This window comes from Ptychodera flava, chromosome 19 (genome assembly GCF_041260155.1).
Source record: "Ptychodera flava strain L36383 chromosome 19, AS_Pfla_20210202, whole genome shotgun sequence".
In the NCBI taxonomy this organism is placed as follows: domain Eukaryota; kingdom Metazoa; phylum Hemichordata; class Enteropneusta; family Ptychoderidae; genus Ptychodera; species Ptychodera flava.
Window position 1 is genome coordinate 1,679,925 of NC_091946.1, and position 25,727 is coordinate 1,705,651.

Sequence of the window (25,727 nt, forward strand, 5' to 3'; positions counted from 1 at the left end):
TTGAATGAAAATGAACGAAGAACGATATTTTGTTTCACCATATTTCTAAAACTTAGTTTAGAGCCTAAATTAAACAAGAAACTAGATTACTTGCAATGAAAAGAGGGCAGTTCACTTTTTCCTGTCAACATAGTTCCATGTGCAAGCATATGTGTGTGCCCGTGGTATTGAGTGAGTCGTTACAGCCCTGACGTTCCTATCATAGCACCAGCTCGATAAGATAATCGCAACAATGGAAAATTAACACCTTTGGGGATTAAAAGTCTTCTGTTTGTCACCCGAGTTGGCCGGCAGAAACTCGGGTTTCAGGTACCATCAAAGTTAATGGAGCCTTCCCCTAATGCAAAGTACCCATTAACAAGTGGGACTGTGTCATCAACGATGACTTGTTGTAATTAGGGTGGCAGCCCAGATTGGTTTAATGTTTTCACCACCATGCCAACCTAAGTGACAGGATTTAATTTTGGCAACTTTTCTATTCTTATTGTGTCTTTTTAATCTTTTAATTGACAAACACTTTTAATACAAATTACTCAAAAATAAAAATTAAGGAACTTTTGGGCCATTCTGAGTAGGACAAGCCATTTTACAGGTTTTCACAAATCCTCTTGCATCTAACAAGTTCGGGAAACTTTTCTGTAGAGTTTCTATCTTAATTGACCTATGGTCAGGTGAACACTTGTACAACCACAGGGGGATATAGCCTAGACCCTATGTCTTCGCTTTGGCTTTTGTGCCTCCGACCATACTCAGTCTAGCCTCGTGAGCAGTGATCAAGATAAAGTTGTAAAAACTGCGCATTTTAATGTGAATGGTTGCCAACAGAAACTACAACATCACTGGCATCCCTTTCAAAGGAGTATGGTCGGAGGCACGGAGGCAAAAGCGAAGATAGGGTATAAGGCTATCCTCGATACTGATCCTCAGGAGTCTCACCCGATTCAAAATTGTGCTTATAAATTTTCATATTTCTTAGTTCATATTGGGCTAAGATGTGGGTTTTATTTGATATATAAAATGATACTATAAAACCGACAAGTGGTGGGTCATGTTTCACTGCTAGTCTGGTTCCCAGCCCCCTTTCTACTGCTGGCTGTGCTACACTCACAAAAAGGGTCAGGTGTGTGGCAGCCATTTTGCCGAGATTTTGGGCAAAATGGCGGATGCGCGTGGCGCGTGATGTCAGGCTGGAATGTTTGAAATGACTGCGCACTTTAAAGTAACTCAGCAACAAAGCAGGGAGGGCAGTTACATGAACATTACACAAGTCTTCAAAAATCAATCTGCTTCATTATTTATTTGTGAAAGAGCGTACTTATTCCGAATGAAGTTAGTTTTTTGTTTGTTTTTGAAATTTGAAACAATTAACATATAACAATGCAGCAGACGCAGCGGACGCAGGTACTCCCATTAGCCAATCAACATGTTCCATAGTGTCGTCCAATCAGTGCCGTGGATAGAATGGCGCATAGCTGACCCTTTTCGAAGAAAGGGGGCAGGGAACCAGACTAGTCTCACTGCTTGCTATTAAACGAAACTACATATCAAGGCTGAGCCCAACACATTCCAGCTGTGTGACTTCTTCAAATTCAGGCATATGCTCCATGTGGAACCTCCTTGTTGAAACATTGATATTTGGACAAAAAATAGTGTAAGTTTTGCATCAAAGAGTCTGACTCATCATCTGACAAAACATAAGATAGGAATTACGTAAAAAAACAGGTATACTTAGATTTAAAGGAGAGTGATTAATCCCGTTCTTACCAATCAAGAAAGATGATTTGCAAATTTCCCACTAGAGGGCGCAATTAATATTTGGTCTTGTGATGGGCATGAGACTGGAATGACAACACCACCTTCATTGCATGTTTTACAAAATCATTTTATTAGATGATAATAATACTAAATACCTTGCTACTGTTTCTGAGAAACCAATATTCACTATGGCAACTATAAAAATACTTCTAAATATTTTTTTAGTGTGGTTAGTTAAACAGCCATGTAGTATAATAAAACATGACAAGTAGTGTGGTGACTGATAGGCTCTGCTGAGATGCAGAACACTACTGTCAAAATTACTCTGTTATGAATGATTTATAGCACATACTGAATATTGACAATGTGAAACTGCAAGTAATGTATAATGGTACAATATTGGGAAAAATGAATCAGTGGATAGTACCTAAAATTTAGATTAAACCAAAAAAGAAACAGTTTTGCTTTTCATCCTTACTGGTGTCATTGATTCTAAGTAGCCGCATCAGTCTTCTTATCAGGTTCACTTGGAAGTGTAAAACACAAAAATGACTGTGCGCTATCCACAGTAGAAACTTAACATTCTTATCTATAAGATATATGGTACACTAGACTCTCTCACAGCAACTCGCCGGCTACGCCTTCGACCATACTGGCGCCCTCAGCAGTTGAGCCGAGCAAAGTATATAAAGTAAAAATATAATCTGCAAGTTGTTCATTAAAAGATAACTCTTGTTTTGTTGGTAAAGAAATAAGTTGATTTTCAGTTGTATCGTTTGGGAAATTGATTTTACTAAAAAAGTTCTTTCTTTGTATTTCTGACAGACTAATAAAAAGTGTGTTTCATCTTCAATACTGTTGGTGTTACACTGATTGCAGTATCTTTCAGTAATTGGGGTTTTGGGAACAGTGTGTCTCCCTTTTTCAATTGCTAGATCATGATTGCTAATAGTTTGGTGAGTAATTTTTTTTTCTCACCATGTAACTGCGTTAAGTAGGGTTCTAATCTAAAGTTATGTTTTATTTTGGCGTACATTCTTAGTTTACTATTTCCATCAGTGATCAAATTTTTCCAAAAGACTTCATAATTGTCTGTTAAATTTGTTTCATTAGTCCGGTTGTAACTTTGTGGTGTTTAAGTGATGGAGCTTTATCAAGGAGAAAGTCCATTCCATTTTCATTTTATATGAGTTTGCAATTTTTGACCATCTGTAAATTTGTTTTCATATTTATGTATCAGTCATTTCTTCAACTTTGACTTGAACAAACATAAATTTAAATGGCATGCATAAAAACTTGCTCATTCTGCCAAAACAGCAACGAGACACTAGATCATCTTTTCTACACCTGTAAATTCACTGAGACAGTCTGGAACGAGTTTCACACATTTTTCGAGGAATCTCTCAGTTTGTTCACAATACCTAATTTAAATGAAGTGCTCTTTGGTGTTGAAGGTTACTCTGACGTTCATAATCACTTGCTACTGTTAGCCAAAAGACACATCTATGCCATGAAAATTAAACAGAGTAAACCACACTTTGCAGCTTTTATGTTTCAAGTGAAATTCAACTACCATCTAGAGTACCAAATAGCTCTGGAAAAAGACAAATTAGAGAGACATTGCAGCAAATGGATTTCAATTTTACACAAAATTGAAGATAACTAAGCACTGTACTTCATTTTAATTTAAGTTACTGTTACTAAAGATAATGTTACAAATAAAACAATTTAAATACAAAAAAAACTTCACCTACCAAAAGCCATAGGAATAGCACTTTTTGGATTTTTTAACAACTTTTTTCAGATTAATTTATCCCTCACTTGATGTCTTAAACAGTATATCAAAGAGACACTCCCACTTTGTAACATTTTTAAAACACATTTTTTTAATACCAACAATCGACATTTAACATGGTGACTGGGAGTGGGAGTGCCACTTTAACACAAATCTCCTAAGGACTGGATAGATACTAGTACTCTTCAACAAAATCTAGGCATCACACAAAGTTTGTAGGACAAAAGTTCAACAATGCAGGTGTTTGTGACATTATTATATCATAGTTCAAATCTAGTGGGTAACTTGATTTTTGACAGTGAATATATGATCAAAGTGCAAAAGAATAATGGAGCATGTTAATTTGTCAATGTTCTTTGTGGAATATAATAGGTTTTGCACAATAGAAGTTTGACCAATAATTGTCCATTAATGGGACAAAGTTGCCCATTTTTCATGAATTTTGTTTGATACGAGATACAACTTATATTGTTTGACATATTGAAAGATGCTGAATGAATGGGTGACCATGCATATATTCGACCGTTGTTTTTTGACAAATTAAATGAAACTAGCTTGAAAGTAAATAATAATGGTCATGATCATTAATTCATTTTTTCATGTCTCGTGTCTAAAAGTGGGTCGAATATATGCATGGTCACCCATTCATTCAGTATCTTTCAAAATGTCAAACAATATCTTGTATCAAACAAAATTCATGAGAAATGGGCGACTTTGTCCCTTTAATATGGGGCCCAAGGGAAGAGAAAACCTTTGGTCTTTGCATGTGGTGCAGATAAATTTGAATCATGCCCGAACAAGGGACCTTGCAGCCAATACATATCTGCTGTGATATTTAGGATAATTAAGATAGTAAGTGTGGCTGGTTTGTCAATTAAGGCTGCATTCAGAAGTAATGGTTGAGGGGATAGAGGAATCGCGATTGAAATCTATTTTGCAGATCCTTCCCCTCAGTACCCTCAAAAATTTTCAAGTCTTCCCCCCTATATGATAAAAATTTTTCAAGACCCCCCCCCCACCAAATTATCATAAAGCCGCATTCGCAAAGAAAAAATAAATATGTATTTGGCAGTTCTGCTTGCAGGTGTTCGACACTACCTGTTATTAGCAATTTGTAGAGCCTATTCCTATAAGACAAGTTCTTCAATTTATTCATTTTTCAATGACAGAGATGTCGCGCAAACATCCATCAACATCCATCATTCCATGACGAGTCATCGCTTTGTTTACTACTTGACTTTTGAGCAGGATCCATGGGGAAAGTCAAAATGGATCAAAATATTCAAGTTTTTTCCAAGGTTCATCACTTTAATATAAATCAAACATTATTTTGCGTTATTCTTGATTTGAAACGTATCTCTGTTACATTTACCCAAATGAGGAATAATGAACAACGCAAAGATCCAATAATGTCAATGAATCTGTAAGACAAGCAATTAAACCAGCGAAATTGCAAAGAAAAGCAAAAAACAACAGGCAAAAAAATAAACGAACCTAGAGAGTCACTACAAAGACAAGCATTGTTGGCGTCTTGGATACACTCTCTCTCTCTCTCTCTCTCTCTCTCTCTCTCTCTCTCTCCGAGCATTTATTTCACAATGATGTCACAGCAAAATCTCAGACAAATCAATATATTTTCACCAAAACATGTCTCCAGCTACAATAATTTTACTTGGGTCACACTGGACAGTTGATATTTTTGAAAAGTGGGGGCTTGCAAAGAGTCAAAAGAAAAAGTATTGTGTTTCATAACATTGACAACGAAAAGAAGTCTTGTCAAATGTGTAATTTTCAGATCAGAGTTGCTTTCATTGACATGAGAGTTTTCCTAGTGATAGTATAGGTTTTCTATTCGTGTTCATTCTCACATTCGATGGCTTTCCTTCACGATCAATCTCTACAAAGCAATTTACTTGTGGCCAACTTGAGCCTGCTACTAGAAAATTCAACGCCATCCTTTCTGTTTTGCTGATCAGACACAAGTAGGCATCACTGTCAAGCCATTTGCAGTGGAACTGGTCTTCCACTACTGTCTTTGGTCAAATTATAAACAGACAGAAGAGTTCATTTCGATCCAAGAAAAAATTTGTCGTTTTATCATGATTTTATTCATCCCGACATTGCACAATCAGTACAAACACTGAAATTACTTCATTCAGTAATTTTAGTGTTTGTGGCTTAGTAGCTCTGCATAGCAGGGCTGTGTGTTACCGGCGTTATCTACATGCCAAATTCCAACAAAATACCGCAATGATACGGTGTTGCTCACATTTGATCAGAATTGGTACATACCAGTATGGGTACCAAAGATCAACAATAAATGTTGTTTCTGTCTGTTCAGTGCAGGAAAATTCTAAGCTGATATTATGACAATGATTTCTGCACACTACAACCAGAAAAACAAGAATGACAAAAGTAAAAGGTCTAAACTTTAGGTACTGGAGGTCAACTTTAGCAACATGCATAGCTGCGAGGAATGTTTCAACACAGATAGTCCCTCTTAGTTTGAGCAGGTCTGTTAATATGTAACAGTTCATAAACAATGACAGGAAATGACTCAAGGTCAGTGTTCAGTCACTGGCATGCCACCACTCCTGCACATTTGCAGGATTTCCCATTTTCTTACCTCATTTGCACATTTTTGGAAATCTTGAAATCGGGGGAAAAGAGAAGCCACGAAATTGGGCGATTTGCATAATGAACACCTCTTATCACAAACTTATGACTGCTTGACAAGCTAAAATTGATTGCAAGGGTGATTTTGAGCAAAATACGCTGTTGGGTGCAGCCCCCCCCTCGGGCTACGGTTTACCATTCTTCAGGCAGTTTTCATACTTCTTTCCCTGACAAAAAAACTTGTAAAATAGCTTTCTTACATATGATGTAGGTTTCTGGGAATAACTTCATTTATGATGAGTGTTTGAACTTGTACATTGTTAGGATGAGATTGTCATTTTTAGTAAAATAACTTTTTTCTCCAAAAACATAGAAAGCATTCACAGTAAATTTGTTGATGCCTTTGGATGATATCAATTTAATTTCATGATTGATCAACTTCTACAATCATTTTCTTAGTCAAATATTTCAAATGTTGCCAAAATAATGTCTCTGAAACTCTTGTCTGATAAGTTTAATATTCTTGTGAAAATTGTACCATATTTTTAGGGGTCCAAGCCTACTAGGGGTGGGTCGCTGTTCATTTCGTTCAAATTCTTCTTTCATTCTCAATTCTAATTCTTCTAAATCTTTTGTTGCTCCAATCTCAGAAACTATTACTCTCATCATTTTGACTTCACAACTAGTTCGGGGGAGCTAAATTGGATTTTCAAAAAATGACATATTCTGAAAATGCAGGACAAAACCACTTCAAAATTTCTTGTTCAGAATGCTTCCACTTTATCAACTAAAATTTGAAAATCAATCATGAGCAGTCATGTGACCTTGGTAGCCATATTGAATTTTTGAACAAGCTACCTAACGACCGATAAAGCACTGTTGTGTTATGTAGAGAATAACTATTTGTGACATATGTGTTGATGAAGGTGGAAATCTTTGATAGCTCAGGATGGCCTGACCAAAAAAAGCAGAAGTCGCTGCAAAAATAAACAATTGAAGATTTCATCATTCATAATTTGAACATGTCACATTAAGATCATTCGTATGAACAGGTCTACTAAATATCAAAACTGTCAGACAATTAGTGTTTGAGGAACAACTTTTATGACCAAAAATTGTCCCCCCCCCAAAAAAAAAAACATAGGGCCAAAGTCCCTGAAGCTACTATAAACATGGATACAAAATTAAGTATTTCCTAACTGTATGAAATTATCTCACTAAGGTCATCCTAGGGACATGTAAACCAAATATTAAAGCTGTCTGACCAGCGGTTTTGAAAAAACAAGCGACTCAACAGTTGACAGAGCTCTGCTGTGTTATGTAGAGAATAGCCTTTGTGACACATGTATTGATGAAGAAGGTGGATATCTTTGATAGCTCATTTCAGGATGGCCTCTGACCAAAATGGAAAAAAATTCCGTAAAAATACAGATTTGCATATTTCATCAGACTATATTAGTCTATAATAGCAAATAAACGAGAGTTAATTACATTCTAATTAAAGTAAACAAGACTTGCTTAAATCAAGATTTACGTCATAAAAAAACAGCATATCTGTCAGGTTATAAAGAATCTTGAGCTGGTTATCTTTTAATATCAGTACTTTCATCCTATTAACCAAGCACATTTTAACTTTCAAATTAACATTGTAAGTAAGTTCTGTTGAATAAGTTGAGACTGTACGTACTCAGAGAAAGCACACTGAAGAGACAAATGTTTGAAACTTAAGAAGTTCAAGGTCATCAAAAGCATTATAAGGAATCATGTTACACTTTCATTGCACTGTTTACACAGATTGCATAATTGCTATAAATAGCACATGAGGAATCTTACAGCCGAGCTTTACCATAAAAACCCTATCACTTTGACCACTCTTTTAATTGACCACTCTATTTTTTTCCTCAAAAAGTAATCTTATTTTATCCTTACCAAGTCAACCATAAATGGAAATTAGAACTTTCTCTATCTCTATTTATTTGACCACCCTATCATGACAAACTATTTCTTTTAGATAACATAAATGGTGGTTCAGAATATATCAAAGTTGGGATTCAGGAAAGTTGCCTTTACATGTTTTAATCCTCAATTCACTATGAACTGTCAAAAACAGTTGAACTTTCTGATAATTCCACACTAAATTTATTTTGGCTTTGATGATTTCCTAATTAATTCAATTATTTAAAATCATATTAATTATTTTTTCCTGGGTGAATTGATAGGGTTTATACAGTACAAGAATTACATACAATGTAAGTCAAACTTTGACCAAAAATGACAAAAAATTCCTTAAAAATACACATTTGCATATTTCATCACAATTTGAACAAATCTAAGTTGGGTTATCCCTAGGGACCTGTAACCAAATAACAAAGCTGTCTGACCAGCGGTTATGAAGAAGAAGATTTTTTACCAAAAACACCTTTTTTGGCATTAATTTGCCAATTTTCAACAATATCAAAAATTAAAAAAAAAAGTTTCTCAAAATCATATTTTTCATCTACACAACAAATATCAAATCAGTAAGTACTGCGGTTCTCAAGATATTTGAGTGGACGGACGCCTCACAAATGGACATACATACATACATACATACATACATACATACAGACTGACGACGGACAGATACCCATCCCAATAGCTTCTATAGACTATAGTCTATAGTAGCTAAAAAAACATTGCAGATTTCATCATAATTTCAATGTCACATTAAGATAATCCCAAGGAACCTCCATACCAAATATCAAAGCTATCAGACAAAACTTTCACCACAATTCGTACACACCTAAGGTAACATACTGAAACCTGCATACTAAGTTTCCTCCAATCTGGCCTGTGGTTAAATTGCAGGATTTTGCTTCATCCCCCGCCTTGGCAGCCACATTGAATTTTCGAACAAGCTACATTTGCATAGTTTTGACACTAACATGATTATTTGAACACTTTGACCCTTGGGTGCATCCGTACACAAAATGCTCAGATGATAAGAGCTGTGGTTTTCAAGTTTTTGATGTAGACGGACATATAATCCCCCCAAACACACATACACAAATGCATACATATAGACATAGCTGTCTGACCATATAAGCTTCCTTTTGCATACATACACCAAATGTGAGCTAATAAACAAAACTTTGACATTACAAATATTTGCGCATACTTATTTATTGCAAAAAGCAAATTATTACTGCTTCATGTACATTTACCACGATCAGCTTGTGTGCAAAAATTTCAATCATTTGTTGGAAGTCCATTCACTAAAATCAAAATCATCTCAATAGTTAACATTAATCTCTGTAAAAACAAGTGTTTAATTACTTGGTCTCATGATAATTTCAGCATTTTGTATGCTAGACTCATAGTTCTTTTTATTTTCCAGCATTCACAGATGACATATGATTAAATATTTTCCAATAAGCAATCCATGGGGGTGTGTAACACTTTCATCCCATCATGGCTGACGCTGAGATTTCTTAGCCTGTTACAGAGTACCATTGAGTGTGCCAGCACTGTAAGGAATTCTTTGGAACTTGTTGAAATCAGCTGGTACACACTTCTCTCACTGCCCTCTTACCATTGGTCCATCTAATCTTTCCAACTTTTCAAAGTGTTTTCTCGCATTTTTGATATTGATTAATGTTGCTGCTGAAGCTGTAATGTAAAATAAAGACAATTAAATCTGGATCAATGAACAGGCATGTGTTGATTCTTCTGAGCTCATGGCTTAATTTTGATAAGATCAAATATTTTAAATTATGTCAATATGTAAAAGACAATATTTGTGTCTGTTGCAGAATCATTTAGTTCAATCGATCAGTCAAACAATCAAAATGGATACTATAGCATTAAGAAAATCTCTTCTCAAAATTTATTAATTTTGTTTATACCAACACAATCTGAATAAGCTATGGTACTACTACTCACTGAAACCATGCTAAATTTCAAACCAACATTGGAAGTGGTTGTTAAAAAGATATTTTTTACCAACAACAACAAAGATAAAGAAAGCAATTGTTCATCTCACTCTGACAAGGTAATATATGTCTGTGAATTGCTTTGAAGCATTGGCATTAGACGAACTAGACATATTGTCTAAATCGAGGTGTTGCCAACACTGTCAGGTGCAATTAAAAGCTAAGCGGTAACATGAGTCGATCATAAAAAATCAACTCTGCAAAAGTTGAAACATTGTTTAGCAGGAGGTCAGACGTAGTCTAAACAAAACCACCACATATGTCTAAGCACTGTCCAAGTCTTATCACTTGCTTTCAGGTGTAGTTGTTTTGACTACATCTGACCTGCTGCAAGACAATGTTTCAACTTTGGCAGAGTTGATTTCTCTGTGGTCGACTGGAATTACTGCTCAGCTGATAATTACACCTGACAGTGTTGGCAACACCTCAATTTAGACTATGTGTCTAGTTCGTCTAATGCCAATGCTCCAAAGCAATCTGACAGTAATATATGTATGAGAACATTTGTAGGGATTTACAAAACAATTTCAAATCAATTACCCAAAAACAGAATCATGCAAATTTCATCCCAATTTGTAAACACCTGATTTACAATACCTAAAGGAACCTGCATGCCAAGTTTACAGAGTTTAAGCAAACGGTTACAGAGTTTAAGCAATTTGTAGGGTTTTCCTTCCCCCTCCTCATTTGCATATTTTTGACACTGACAAGTTCATTTGAACAAATTCACATCACCACCCCAAGGTGCACCTGTACGCCAAATCATAGACCAGTAGGTGCTGCGGTTTATTAGTTTTTGACATTGACGGACATACATACATATAGAAATGCAAATTGGATGCAAAGGAACTGATTCACCTCATACAATAACCTCTCTTTGGTATATATACATGTACCAAATGTGAGCTAAAATTGGCTGAAGTTTAGGAAATGCAAAAGAGACTCAGCTGTACAGTAAAGCATTGCCATTGGAAAATCAAGTAGCGGATACTTTGATATAAGGACATTGCAGACAGACACAGTGGTGTACAGGGAGAATCATGATGCCTTTCTTTGAGGATCAATGTTAAAACCAAAGATAAGCCACAACGACATAATTCATGCCCACCATTTTGCAATGCTATATGCTTTGCCATATACACATTTTTAACTGAAAAGGGCACATTAAGTCAGTTAAACACCTAAAGAAAGGCTTAAAGGCACTGTTCGCAATCCCTGGGATCGCTTTTGTTCTAGTCTATAAGAGGATTATGGAGGTGTGATAGCCTTTTGTTTTCGATTGAAATTGTAATCTGTTGGGTAAATTTTCTGATGAGACAATCTGGTGTCAACACATGCCTTTAACTTTGTCTGTGTAGATACACAAAGACTCAAATTATAAATCTTGTGTTTGGAAATCACAAATAATGTCTCAAAAACATTTCCACGTGAACACAGTACATGATCTTCACTGACTTAGCTTGCTATAAAAACATGCCAAGTGGGTGAAAATAATACATGGGTCGGCTTCATACCACTTGGCTGATTGGGAAGTGATAGGTCTGGCTGGATAAGGGTGAATGAAGACAAACACAGGAAAAACTGAAACGCCACCATAGGTCTAATAAGATATTTAATGAAGTTTCATACACTTTCCATGAAAATCCTTACAACTATAACTACTATGACAACTGAAAATTCAGAAATGAAACATAATTCAATGATTATTTGTTGTTGAATTGCGGTACTTACGTATTGCAGGGTCTGACATTATCACCATTACATAGGTGTTTGATGTAAATACATCAATAAAGGCAGCAAAGTTGGAATTCCTGACTTCCATACTTTGAAATGAGGCTGCTAGTTTACTGTAAAACAACATATAAGAAACTGTATGTCATGGTTGTCAAACACTGACATTTATATGACTAAACAAGCTAAGAAATGCATGCTACAATGACAATATGCAAATATATCTGATAAGTATAACTTAACAAAAATTTAGGGTGAAGAAAAGAAAGAATCTGCACCTTGCAGTGCAGATTGAAAGATCCGTCACTAGAGGATGAAATGTCTCGTGTCAAAGTAAAAAGTGTGAGCTTGTAGGAGCTTTCTAATCCAATAGACCAAAAAGGTAACCATACTGCCACAGTTCTAAGGACCAAGGTGTGTTCCATGACGATCGCGTCAATTTGTGCTGATTCAGCAGTGAGGCAAATTAATGCTAATGAGGCTCTGATAAGGTATTAGCATTAATTTGCACCACGATGGATGAAATCGTCATGGAACTAAGATAATCTGAACCACTTCTTGTCTGTGTCTGAACACACCATGGCCATTTGAATTGTGTCAGTATAGTTATTTACATTTGTCTTCATATCATACATCTGGTTTATATGTCATAAACACTAGCGGTGGCTATTTGACAGGCTTTGTTTTTGACGGTCGAAAAAATAAACATTCACAATTTTTCGTCATCAAAAGCTTTTTTTAATGTTTACTGACAGCCACATTTCTCTACTTCATGACAATGGTCAATTCAGTACGAGGTACTTTTCTCGTGGGTCTATGAAAAAGTCACATTTGGGCTTTGGATTTGCCGCTTGGGAAAACTGATATAGTATTTTCCTGGTTCTATCCGATATATCCTTGGAAAACTTTTTTCATTTAAGCCCAACTTTTTCAGCTATTTTATAAATTTAGAACACCTTTTAGAAAGCGATAATTATTGTTTTTATCCGATATATCCTTGGAAAAATGTTTCACCCGAGGCCCGACTTTCTAAACTTCAGCTAATTTCTAAATTTAGAACAAAATTTAGAAAGCGATCGTTATCGTTTCTGGATAAAATTTCTAAGTTTAGATTTAGATTTAGACAATTCAAATTTAGCTTTCTAAACTTCTAGCTAAACTTTCTAAAAACGATAAAAACACAATTCCGCACCTTAATGTGAAAACTTTAGAGTACATACCTGCAACTGAGTTTGAATTGTTTGATGATGTTACTGATCTTCTCAAAGCGATGAACATCTCTGTGTGCTTTCCTCTGACAATGTGATATAACCTGAAAGGTGATAATAAATACAATATCATTTCTACATCCTATCTACTAATTTCAACTAGGTTCTTTTTGTTAAACAGGAACTTCCCCTATAAAAGCCGCCTTATCGTAAATCTATGCGACAGGATGTTGCCAAAACTTTTTGCATCCTATCCTAACAACGACAGGTGATCACCAATGCCATATTTCATAAAGTTTGATGCAGTGCTTCTGGACATTCACCCTAAAAACAAAAATCCATTATGTAAATGCAAACTAGCAATTAATTTGAATGATACCGCGAAGTGTCATTGAATTTTATTTACAACAATAACCATGAGATCAACATCTGTACCAAGTTTCATCAAATTTGACGCAGTATTTGTGGATATATATCACTCTAATTAGGAAATTTCACTACATATGCAGTTACAATTTAAAGGATGCATGCACACACTACATTGGCACTGCCAGTTGATGGAAAAGAGTGTAATTCAGCTGTTATAAAACTAAGCTCTCCTATTTTCTTACTACTTAGATAAAGATTGCCACAAACACTTGCATATTGAGTAGTATGCTGCTGACTTGTTTAAACCAAGCCTTCATCTCAATCCCTTTAGTCTAGTTACAATGACACCCATCAGGTAATTGTAACTGAGGAACAATAAATGACTTGAATCCACTACTTTGTCAGTACTTACTTCAGAGTTTTTTGGTTCATGCATTGTATACCTAGCAAACATTAAAATATTTGTATACTGTCAACCTCCACAAAAATACTTCTCAAACAAAAGCTTACATTAACTTTTAGTATTTCTAATCAAGACTGTGGCTATATTGTTTTTACAGATCAGCTTCAAACAAGAACATCAGGTCTTATGAATATGGTACATGCAGTATTGAAAAATACAGCCAATGGCGCTTGGACAAAATGACCACCTACATGTAGTATTATCGGCATTTATCAACAACACCACTCACTGTGAATTAGACAGACCATGAAGTCAATGTGCAACATATAGCTGAAAGACTATTTTTCACATTGCACATATACACTAAGCTAAGGAAATCTGAATGAAATAAATGTTAAAAGCAGTAATTGAAGCTAAGATAGGAATAAACTGAATTACTGCTAAAAGGTTGGTAAAAGGCCATCACAGGAATCGGTCCATACCATGGTGTTGGAAACGTAAAGTCAATCTTACCTGCCACCCTTATTACAAAAAGGTCTATAAATATTAGTCAATTTAAGCGGGCAAGATGATTAAGTAGGGCAGCAAAGTCATGGTCATCTTTTTGTCTAATACCTTGTGTAAGTTCATGAACTTTACATAAATCTTGCTATAGATTTCTTGCTATGGGCAATAACTGTGTTTCAGATCATTTGAGAGCAATCCATCCATGACAGGTTTTAACTGTAATATAGCTTCTAATTAAGAGGAGAGAAACTTCTCAAATCATTTTTTGTTCCCTGTAATTTCCTGTGAGAACACACAGACAGATGCAAAGAACAGATGATGGTGCTAGCTTGATAACTAACCTAAAACTTGTAACTTCATTGTCTAGGAGTAAAGACTGTAACATGTGATGTCCTGAATACTTAATCTCTTGAATGTGAATGTCAAAGTCTATATATTGACTCAAGGATGTTTACTCAAGATTAAAGTGAGAAGATATGAGATAATATGACAAATGCCTAGGGTCGTCTCAAATGTAAGAATCTAAAATATGAAATATGGTTTTTTTTATCGCTTTTGATGCCCAAAAAAGCATGGAAATCTCTGATACTTCCATTTAGTGCATCCTCCATGTTTCTAGCATTCATCTAACACACATTTCTGTTCCATAACTCATAAAACATTCCAAAATGCAGGATTGGTGTACCTTCCAAAAATGCACATATGGAAGGCCCCTTAAATCAATTAGTTAAAAAAGGGGTCAACAATTTCCCATATCTATCTAACTGCTGATGCGTTTGGCACCATTTTGAGGAATTGGAACCTTGAACATGGTCTAAACATCTGTACCAAATATCAACACAGTCTGTTCAGCAGTTTTTGACTTTTTGTCGTTTATGGAAAATTTTCACTGTCCAACATCCACTCAACCCCATCACAATAACATGATGACCTACGGTCATTATGTTAACAAAAGGAACTTGGTGCCACAAACATTCACCAATATTTACATACCAGAAATGTTGCTCTTTCAAAAAGCAATACTTCATCAGCATCAATGATATCTGCAAATGATCCAAGGTTGGTTTCTAATTGCTGAACGTTTGGTATGAGTAGATAAACTATTGATGACCACGCCTTATACAGAGTTTCATCCCAGATGGATGTACGGAAACAGGTACATTCCAGTGGCTTTGATAATCTTCTTAAATCATCTTCTCTTTCTCTGAATATCTAAATGCAAGCAAGAAAGAAAGAAAACTTCCATTCTTCCATTCATCCAACAATTTGGTTGTCTTCAATGGCACAGACAATCAAATGACAAGACGCCACATCAGTGCAAGAATGTCATAAGTGACATTTTTGCTAAAATCACTCTTCTTCTAAAAAGGATCTGCAATGACTTGTTACATCGGCTTAAAGTGGAGCTGCGTGTTGCCGACACAGTTTTTTTTCAAAGCAATATTTCTCATCAAAGATGACAAGGAAACCCCCTCATGCTATATATTTTCATAAGGCAGAGACTCTAAAGTTTAGTGCGGTAGCAGTAGTTTACTCGAAGAATGAAGTGGGTGTATATTTGGGGTAAAAAAACCTCAATTTTGGTATGAATGATAAAAATTAATTTTAGTCTAAACAAAGCTATTTTCTAAAATGTATTGTTTCACTTGAGAGAAGAGCATAATATAGAAAAAAATTACTATTTTATTTTGCATTTTGCATTATCTATTCTCATTCTAGAATGGCAAGGGTTGAAAGACTGACACTCAAAAAAGTGATTAAAATCATGATAAGCAAAATTAAAATCCCTCTTATTAAAAATGTAAGCACTTTATTGCCAAACAAAATACTCATTTTGTTATATAGCATTTAAAGAACATAAAGTGAAAATTTAAGAAAATTTGACCCAGCCAGAGTAGTTAAATTCTTTGGAAATTTTCAGGAAAAAGAAACCAGAGAATCAGGTGATTTGCATACATTTGCATAAATCAACCCTTTCAGCGCCAAAGTCTATTTTTTTCCCCTTCATAAATAAACCCCAGTCAAATTCACTGAAATTGAATGAATATTTGCAAACAAAGTGATGTTAGAGAAAAATATGCCGTGTTAGATGCAGCGCAGAGTACCGTCTTTCAATATTTGTAAGAACATGTTTTCCATTCAGGTAGATTCCACCATTAAGAAACTGACTTTTTCTGGAGCACCTGTTTAATTTTATAATTTTCAGGTATGACCTTACTTCACTTACAAGATGAAGAATGTGTTTCAATAATTGTACTATGGACTGGCTCCTTTGTGTATCTCCCTGTAGATTATTTTAGCGTATATGATGTGAAAAATGTTGTTTGCCTGCCTCAATCATTCATCTTTTCAATATGTAACATTTAGTATACATATACCTAATGTGAGCTAAAAATTAGCCATTGTTATTTGATGTGGAATTGTCTCACCTTCCTATATCATTTTAAAACTAATAAAGTCTGACACGAATAAACACTGCTAACTCGTCCCCAAAATTGGTGATTTTCTTGCCCCTGGACCCTTATGAGCGCCATGTCAATTTGGTACACGTAATATGAGACCATTTTGTACCTTCCAGGCAGGACTGTGTGAATAACACACCCAGAAGGGTAATGGTTCACAAAAAACAGACATGGTACTGGTCACAATTTGTTTTGCTGTCATCTTGTTTTCTAAAATCTATAGACTTTGTAAACAGTAAATGTTCATGCACATTCTTTTCAAAGAAAAGCCAGGGTAAACACAGTAATGGTTTCCATCAGATACTTAACACCATATTATGTGCTGTATGTGCTGCAATACTTTTATAAGGATGAACATTACATGTAAAGTAAACTTGATGATACAAACTTTCTTAGTCAAACAACTGCAAAGATAAAATCAAATCAAAATTAATTCAGCTTACCACTTCCCTCTGATCCTCCTGTACTAAATCCATTTTATGAATTAAACAGAAAACTTTAGCATCAGGTGAATTTTGTAAAATAGCCTCTAAACAGGATTGATAATAATGCATATCTTTCTCCAGTTCTCTGCTTTCAACATCAAACACATATATGAGAACCTCTACATTACGGAAGATGTTGTCTCTTTGACTAGCAAAATAGTTCTCCATGAAGGCTTCTTGCCTGAAATTGTAAAAAAAAAATGCAAAATGAAAAGTTGAATTTCCTAAAAGTTACTTGATATGACTGGACATATTTTGTTCTCGAACATAGAACATTACAATGCAGGACAAAAATAGAACATATGCACCTGCTTGCAAGTGACATTTATCATGGTATTGCAACATTTTAGACTTTAGCAGACCGCAACTCTTTATGCAACATTGTATTTCATCATCACAAAGCATGGTGTCAATTAGTTCTGTACAGACAATAACACTACAGATACAAAATATTCGAGAATCCATCGAGTAAACATTGTTGTTAACACAATACAGTTAATGGTCATTATGTTGTATGTTAGGTGAAAAGTGTTTACGGGTGACAATTTAGACTCCATCAGGTTGCATCTTGCATTCTTGAGAGGTCCCGCTGGACTTTGATCAGTATCTGCTTTTTGTTGGCCTTTTGAAAACACTAATTTCGTTGTCAGAAAGTATTTTCTTTGAGCATGAAGTCATATAGCCTGCTCAAGGATTATATATGCGACACATGCATCAGCTTTCAGCTACATATACCTTGAAGCCCCCAGGCTATTGTTTTTTGTTAATAGAGCATGCGCATTACAGGACACCCCCTCAAGTTCTACAGGAAAGACTGCCCAACTCACTTCAGATACTGACTCGTATCGTACGCATTCTTTATACATTTTACGCAAATAAAAACCCAGTTGTGTTAAATCGTATGCAAGTTTTGAAATTGTAATGGAAACGCTGCACTAATTATGTTAATTAGCACTAATTATGCGTGCCACACCCAAAATAATGGGCATGCATATGTATGCCATAGTGCATTATCCTTGTACCATGTTTGAAAGAAATTGGCTCAGACATGTCCGAGATATCTGCATGGATGGACAGACGGAACCCAAACCATAAGTCCCCTCGGACTTCATCTGGGGAGACTAAAAATCCCATCTATAGCCTAGGATGCATCCATGCACCAAATACCAAGCTGAAACATGCAGCGGTTCGTGTGTTTTTGATGTTGACAGACATACTGTACACTGTACGTACATACATACATACATACACACATACATACATACATACACACATACATACAGACGCCACCGACTTCAACTTATACGATAACCTCACATTGGTATACATGTACCAAATGTGAGCTAACAAACCCAGAAACAAAATACAATTGCCAAACATCTCACAATGTGACGTAAGTGTGAACTATACATTGTTTGTGCGATGTCGATCACTTCTCACGAACGTCAGCGGTGGCGTGCACTTTACGAGAAGTCAAGCTCAGACAATGAATGACATGTACCGTGGTGGGAAAGAAAAGAAAGCAGGGCGGCGTTTGAGATAGCAGGGCCGCAAAAACTAAAGGAGGGCACGTCCGCCCCACTAAACCCGTAGATCATCCTGAGAACCTTCATGTCAAATTTCATAGCAATCTAACCAGCAATTTCAGAGAAGATTTTTTTTGACAGAAAAAAGCAAAAAAGACCTCAACACATAAATATGCAATGTTCACAACTATTTGAACAAACTCAACTGAGTTAATCCATTGGAACATGCACACTAAGTTTCACAGCAATCGGAGAGGCGTTTTCAGATTAGATGAGTTTTACGGCCAAAAATGGAAAAAAATACCCCAAAAATAGAAATGCAAAAGTTTCACCACAATTTGAAGACATCTGACAGATGATACCGATCAGATCATGAATACCAAACTTCAAAGCAATCTGACATGTGGTTTCAGAGGAGATTTTCGACCAAGAAAAATTGCCACAAAAATACAAATATGGAAATTTGAATAAATTTGACAGAGGTCAACAAAAGGATCATGCATATCAAATTTAAAAACAATTGGACTGGCTGTTTCAAAGAAGACTTTTTTATTAAAAACAGGACTAATTGCCCCAAAATGCAAATATTAGATTTCACAACAATTTGGATAACCTCAATAAAGTCATCTTAAGGAACCAAATCTTGCCTGTGATGGGGGATTTTGCCTTATGTCACCACATTTGCATGTTTTTGACACCAACATGTTAACAAGAACAAATTCACATCTTCACCCCAGGGTGCACCTGTTCACTTACAGGGCTCGAAATTAACTTTTTTCAGCACTGAGACATACTGTAGCAGGGCTAAAAATAGATCATGGCCCTTCTGTAGGGAGGAGGCATAATTTCTGTGTCATTGTGATTGATACATTAGTCATTATGATCAAAATGCAATGAAATGCATTTTCATTGGCCATCATTTCCTGTGCCTGTCATTCAAGTAAGTCAGTTCAGATATTCAAACTTTGGTGCAAAATTCAACAGCACCGCCAGCCGGCTTAGTAATTTGCATAACAAAGTCATTTATGGCCTTTCTGTGTCCAGCTGGGTTTGACTGCATTTAGCTCGTCCCAAAGTGACGGACCAGACATGGCATGCCAAGTAATGACTAAATTTCTGGTCCCAGACTTTGGTAGTCCGTGTGGGCTACCATGTCATGGATTTTGGTAGCCCCAGAGAAAAGATGGTAGTCTGTGGATGCGGAACTACAGCTATTAATTTCAAGCCCTGTAAGATGATAGACGCAATGGTTTTTTGGTGGTTTTGATGTGAATGGACATTAATGCATACTATAAGTACATTAACACACATATACCGACGCCACTGATTTACTGATTAAACTTATTGTATATGACACCATCTCTGCCTAAAACAATAGGCATTTGGGCCAAGATAAACTAGTACTGGTGGACATGAAACAGTATCAGGCCCGATACTGTTAAACAGCCTGAGGAGAAACTGATTGGGCAATATCTAAAAGTCTCACTGAGGAGAAAACTGATGGGGCAATATTTAAAAGTCTCAATACTTACCCTCCACAGTCCCATAAATTAAGTACCAGGTTGCCAAGGAAACGCACGTGTGAATGTTCAACATCAACTGTGTAGCAAACACAAACAATATTTTTAGGCATGCTACATAACACAGAAATGGCAAAAAATGAATTGACATCAGCTGAATATTTTTTCATTTCAGTGTACATCTCTGTCTAGTGTATGTCCAGTTCAGTCATCCATAAGATGTTTCTCCTGAACAGTGATGTAAAGTTTGAGTCTTCCTAATCACTAATTCACAATTTTTCTGTATTCACACATGCAGCTTCATCTAAATGTATCAGCAATCTCTAGTAAATATGTGGTAGCAAATGAAATGGAGTATCCAGAGTTAATTCTAGTACTGCCATGGTGCAATTTGGCAATAAAATCTCAAATAGCCCTCATTTCAGCGTTTGATGCCTCACTGAGGGAGCAACATTCTCTGAAGTGTTCATTGGAGAGATGGTCATGACAGGCTGTGTTGTTCTTCTCAATCTACGCAATAACCTGCAAGTCACAATTTCGGCCTCTGCAATGAAATGGATTGACACCATGCTTTATAGAATATAAGTCTTATATACATTCACTTACTTGTTGCTCCTAGTCGTCTTGTATCTCTTGCAATGTAATTGGCAAAGATAATAGACCTCATACTTGTTTTACCTGACCCACTTTTACCCATCAGCAATACCTAGGAAGTATAATGCAACAAATGCCAATTCAGAGGAATAATTGTAGCGGTAATAATTTCATTGACATTACAATTAGGCAAATTATCTTCACACAATTTATGACTGACCTCCACCATTCTTAATCCAAACTAGTTCCTCCCTGCCGCTGTGATTTTGATATAAGGTCACTAAACTATGTCACTTGTCAATTGGATTTGAGCTCACAGTGTACGGCACCAGGTAACCTAGCCAAGACATCACAGTCAAAATGGCCTTGTACCAAGTTTGAATGAAATTGCTCCAGGCATCTCTGAGATATCTATGTGAACGGACGGACAGACATTACCAAACCTATAAGTCTCCCTGGACAGTGTCCGTGGGGACTGACAACCTTTTCAAATTTATAACAAAATAAAAGTATTTATTTCAAAAAAATGAGGGTACAGTAGTTCTCTTTTTGGTGCCTGTCCGCCCTTCTTTCAGATATATTATAGGGATTGAAGCTCAGACAGCATCCGCTAAGGAGATAAGCAAGCATTGAAACTTTGAAACACCACTTGACTTGCTTGGCTTGCATGCACTGGAACATACAGCTATGGCCTTTGAATTTGACCATAACCTCATGAATTGACAGCTGGAAAAATGACACATAATTTGCTGGAAAAGAAAAATGAATGCCCAGGGTCAAGATGAGGTCGAACTTTGAACATACGATCACAGTTGGGGTCACCGGCGGGTATCTCGAGTTCATTATCATTGAAATGAAAATACTTCTTGTATTGGTTCTTTGGCATTACTTTTATGATCCCTGGTACTTGTAACCTGTCACCGGTTGATCAGTAGTAGTTTACATCTGGCATGGTGTGAATTCCCTTCAAAATATTCACTGCTATGAATGCCAGCATTTCAACAATAAAAGGTTACCTTGTAGCAGTACGCAGGTTGGCACCATTGATGGAGTCTGAACTGAACAGCAAACAGTTGAAGAATACGGTTTAGCAAAAGTCCTATTTTTGTGCCGATTTGCTATGAACATTCATACAAAGCAAAAAATTATATGCAAATTAGCAACTGCTCTATCAAAAAATCCTGGGAGAACCCTGAGATGATAAGGACTTTTAGTCCAAAGAACATTGCTGTGTGCAATATCGGTCACACAAACTGCTTGAATTGAATATACATAGCTCACAGCATTTTTACCACTATGCTTAGAGGACAACCACAAAGTGAACTTGTGGTGGTTGTCTTGGGTTCTTCTTCTGGGACTGCATACCATTCCTTATCCCGCACTTTTCAGTTTCTTTTACATACACATAGAGTGTAAAACAGCAATGGAACAAATTTGTGCAGACAGCAATGACGCAATTATAGCACTGAACAGCAAGGCACACTAGACCACAAGGGTGATTTTCTCCAGGTTGGGAGAAAAAATTGACCCCCTGATCAGGAGAATTACTCTTGATATGGAGACTTCTTTTAACAGAATAGTTTTGAATTTAATAGATGTTTATGATTTTAAAATGTGTACTTCTAGTTCTACTAGTATGTTCATTATCAAATTTGAGGATGTGATAACCATTGTTTTGTAAAAGTTCACCATTGCTTTCTTTGTATATTTTCACATTTGTTCAATAATAATGAGGTCTTTTCTAGAAAAGACACACAGCAAATTGTCACTTTCATCAAATATGTATTTCAGTCTTGTGGATCAACTCCATTTGTACTTTTTAACGGCAAAGTCTTGTACCGGAATTCAATCATTAACACATTTATATTGTAACACATCCAGGACAAATTCTCCCAATCGGAAGAATTCTTCAGTAAAAGAAAGACCGTTATCGGGATAGCTGTATCAAAATAAATGTAACATCTCTAGGTCTCCCGTTATATTTCTAGGTCTCCCAATCGGGAGAAAATCCCCCTTTTGTCCTAATGTTCCTTGCTGCTGAAACTGACCGGTGAATGATAGGTGGGGTGGAAGGTGTTTATCATGTATCTTGGACTGTGACTATATATAGATCGCATAGTTCCATCCTTGATTAGAACGTTTAACATTGTCAGAAGGAAATTGTTAATGACTGCCAAAACTTCGATCTGACATCCAACCTCCACAGTCCAGTTTTCAGAACAATGGATTTTTCTTGTCACATGCTCGCATTAAAGTTGCACAGGCATTGCATCAGTTGTATTTGTACAGAGACTGGGGAGTGTGACATGTTGCCCATCGGTGCAGTGTCAACTCAACAACATACACTCTCGGTGTATAAAAGGGTTTAATCAACAGTAAAACTGAATATTCATCAAACCAACAACCTTCCCATCTTAACATTTCCTTCACAAGATGTGGTTTCCGGATTGTATGAGCCTGTCCTGAAAGTGAAATCTGGGTATCACATACAGTGTACAGATATATCTTGTATGGGAATCCCGATTATTACTGTCAAAGTGGAGATGTCTTCCATATGTCGGCGGTTTGATTTTCCTCACAGAGCCTTGCCCTATAGATTGTCAGACACCTGGTACATTAATGTAACACTTGGGAGGTTTTCATACCTACCTTTTTCTTCATTTTGCTACTCATGTTTGCTGGACTTCGAGAGGGCAGCACCTGATCAGTCAGAAGTATCAATGTTTTCAATGACGCACAGACTAATCATGTGACGCTGTTCAGTTTGTTCCCATGATGCAATACTTCCTGGTAGTGAAGGAGCAGGTACCACCCACAAGAAACTCGGGGGGGGGGGGGAACTGGGAACGACGGAAGATATTTCCTATCGATAATCAATCCTCTGCTGTCTTCTGGAATATTTTCATCCCTCCCCAATAGTAAATGGTTCTTTCTTAGAAAGACCACCAAGCTTGAGATTTTTTTTTCAAGTCTCTCTCTCTCTCTCTCTCTCTCTCTCTCTCTCTCTCTAGAAGTATACAGATGTCCTCATGGTAAATTAAATTTTGTGTCAGTAATTTTGTACTTGAAGATATCATTACTTTGTACTTGTAGTAATTTTGTTACACACACACACACACAAACACACACACACACACACACACACACACACACTTTTTAAAAGGCATGGGCCTGGAAATTTACTCACTAGAACACCAATGGAAATCAAAAAGCTATGACACCTTCATATTCCTCTTACAGAGTAGAACAAACTCTTTTCCTGGGATCGAGTCCCCTACCTTTACACTATCATATAAAAAATTAAAAATAAATCAGTCAAAATAAATATTGGCGATGGCCATAGTGATTATTTTTATCTACTTGGGGGTTCTACAATCAATAAATATTCATGCAATATGGCGACTAAGTGAGGTCAAAGGCTCACTCAATGTTGATTTCCTCATAGGAATTAGGCGATCGCGTCTTATGTTATAGGTTTTTAAAATGACTACAGAAAGACCACATGCAAAACTTAGGCAATTTGCAAGCGGTGTTGATCGCAAATCGGCAAAGCAGGTTCGAGAGAGTGTGTCCGCCGTTGTCCGAGAAAGCAGAGTTTTGGTAAGTAAGACTGTATAGCTATTATGGTACAACGGAATCTCGTACGCATTTGTTGCAGTTCACCGAGCTCGCGAGGTGACTGGGTGGTGATGTTCACTTTGTGTGATCAATGAACCACTTGTATAAACCAAATGCATCCGAAATTACATTTATATTATTTATACTTCACTCATGAGCCTTTCACGCCGGGCTTTCACGGTTTATACATCCGAAATTATCCCCAACAGGTGTAGGTGAGGCGAGGGACAGTGTAAGATACATCATCATCAGCCCCTCCCTATTCATACCACACATCACAAAGCTCACTCAGTTTCAGTCGGTTTCTCGTGGGACAAGATATCGTGTGGTCCTACCATAGAGATAGAAGCGAGACTTTGCGTTGTCCATGGTCCTACTGATTCCTGCCCGTCACTGCCTCTGGGGAAAATTATAAAGGAAGATCGCGCCTCGGGGACACGAATTTGGACTCAAACTTTTACAATTCTTTACTGAGATACCACTTATAAGGGGGTTCATTTTAAAGCTCTTGGTGTAAGAAAACTTTTCATCAGCTTAGTTTTTCAAAAATCGAAAATTGTGGTTTTTTTCCATAGAGTTAAAAAAGGGGTAGGGGCTAGCTGCAAAATTGTAGCGCTACGGTGAGGCGGTCGGTGATTTTTGGTTTCTGCGACTTCGCTCACCAGTAGCACTACAATGCCGATGGCCCTGTATAGGTTAAAATAAGCGCATCCCACTGGACCAGGTGTGTTGATGTGAAATGCTACATATTTACTGCATCTGGTGGTACCAATTCTGATTACAAAGAAAGGCTTACAGAACTTAATATTCTGGCTCTCACATACAGAAGAGAAATGTCAGATTTGATATTTTTCATTAAGTGTATTCATGGATATTATGATGTAAATTTAAATTACTTTGTTCACTTTTACTCAGCCAATTCGAGATATCCCAATACGAGATCAATTGATGACTATTTAAAACTTAAACCACAGTCTTGCCACACAGAATCATTTACACGTTTTTACTTTAATAGAATTGTACCACTATGGAATCATTTACACTCAGATATTAGAATGTCGGGGAGTGTCTCTCTTTTTAAATCAAGAGTAACTTCATTTTATCAGCAGGAATTTGTAAATATTTTAAATTGTACTGATACTTGTACATGGGTTTCAGCATGTCGCT

At 36.4% G+C, this 25,727-nt stretch overlaps 2 protein-coding genes across 15 annotated transcripts in view; one reads left to right on the forward strand and one right to left on the reverse strand.

Annotated features, from left to right (window-relative positions):
- Nucleotides 1-9,310: 9,310 nt before the first annotated feature.
- Nucleotides 9,311-23,728, reverse strand: LOC139118348 (ras-related GTP-binding protein A). The gene is made up of 8 exons (XM_070681619.1): nucleotides 23,592-23,728; nucleotides 20,955-21,054; nucleotides 20,361-20,427; nucleotides 17,261-17,483; nucleotides 15,349-15,567; nucleotides 13,089-13,180; nucleotides 11,869-11,984; nucleotides 9,311-9,814 (listed from the first exon to the last, which is right to left on the reverse strand). Exons 1-8 carry the CDS (start codon nucleotides 23,613-23,615, stop codon nucleotides 9,723-9,725), a joined length of 933 nt encoding a protein of 310 aa, XP_070537720.1. The 5' UTR covers nucleotides 23,616-23,728; the 3' UTR covers nucleotides 9,311-9,722.
- A 603-nt stretch (nucleotides 23,729-24,331) lies between these two features.
- LOC139118349 (dedicator of cytokinesis protein 9-like) overlaps nucleotides 24,332-25,727 on the forward strand; it is a 176,367-nt gene continuing 174,971 nt past the window's right edge. For 11 of the 14 annotated variants that reach the window (XM_070681627.1, XM_070681620.1, XM_070681621.1 and 8 more), the window contains exon 1: nucleotides 24,527-24,542. Coding sequence is in view for 1 of the 14 variants with exons in the window: in XM_070681633.1 (XP_070537734.1) it covers nucleotides 24,426-24,542 (117 nt within the window). In the remaining 13 variants the exon portion in view is untranslated. Of the gene's footprint in view, nucleotides 24,543-25,727 lie in introns of all 14 variants that reach the window. The other 3 variants (XM_070681631.1, XM_070681633.1, XM_070681625.1) reach the window with 3 other exon arrangements.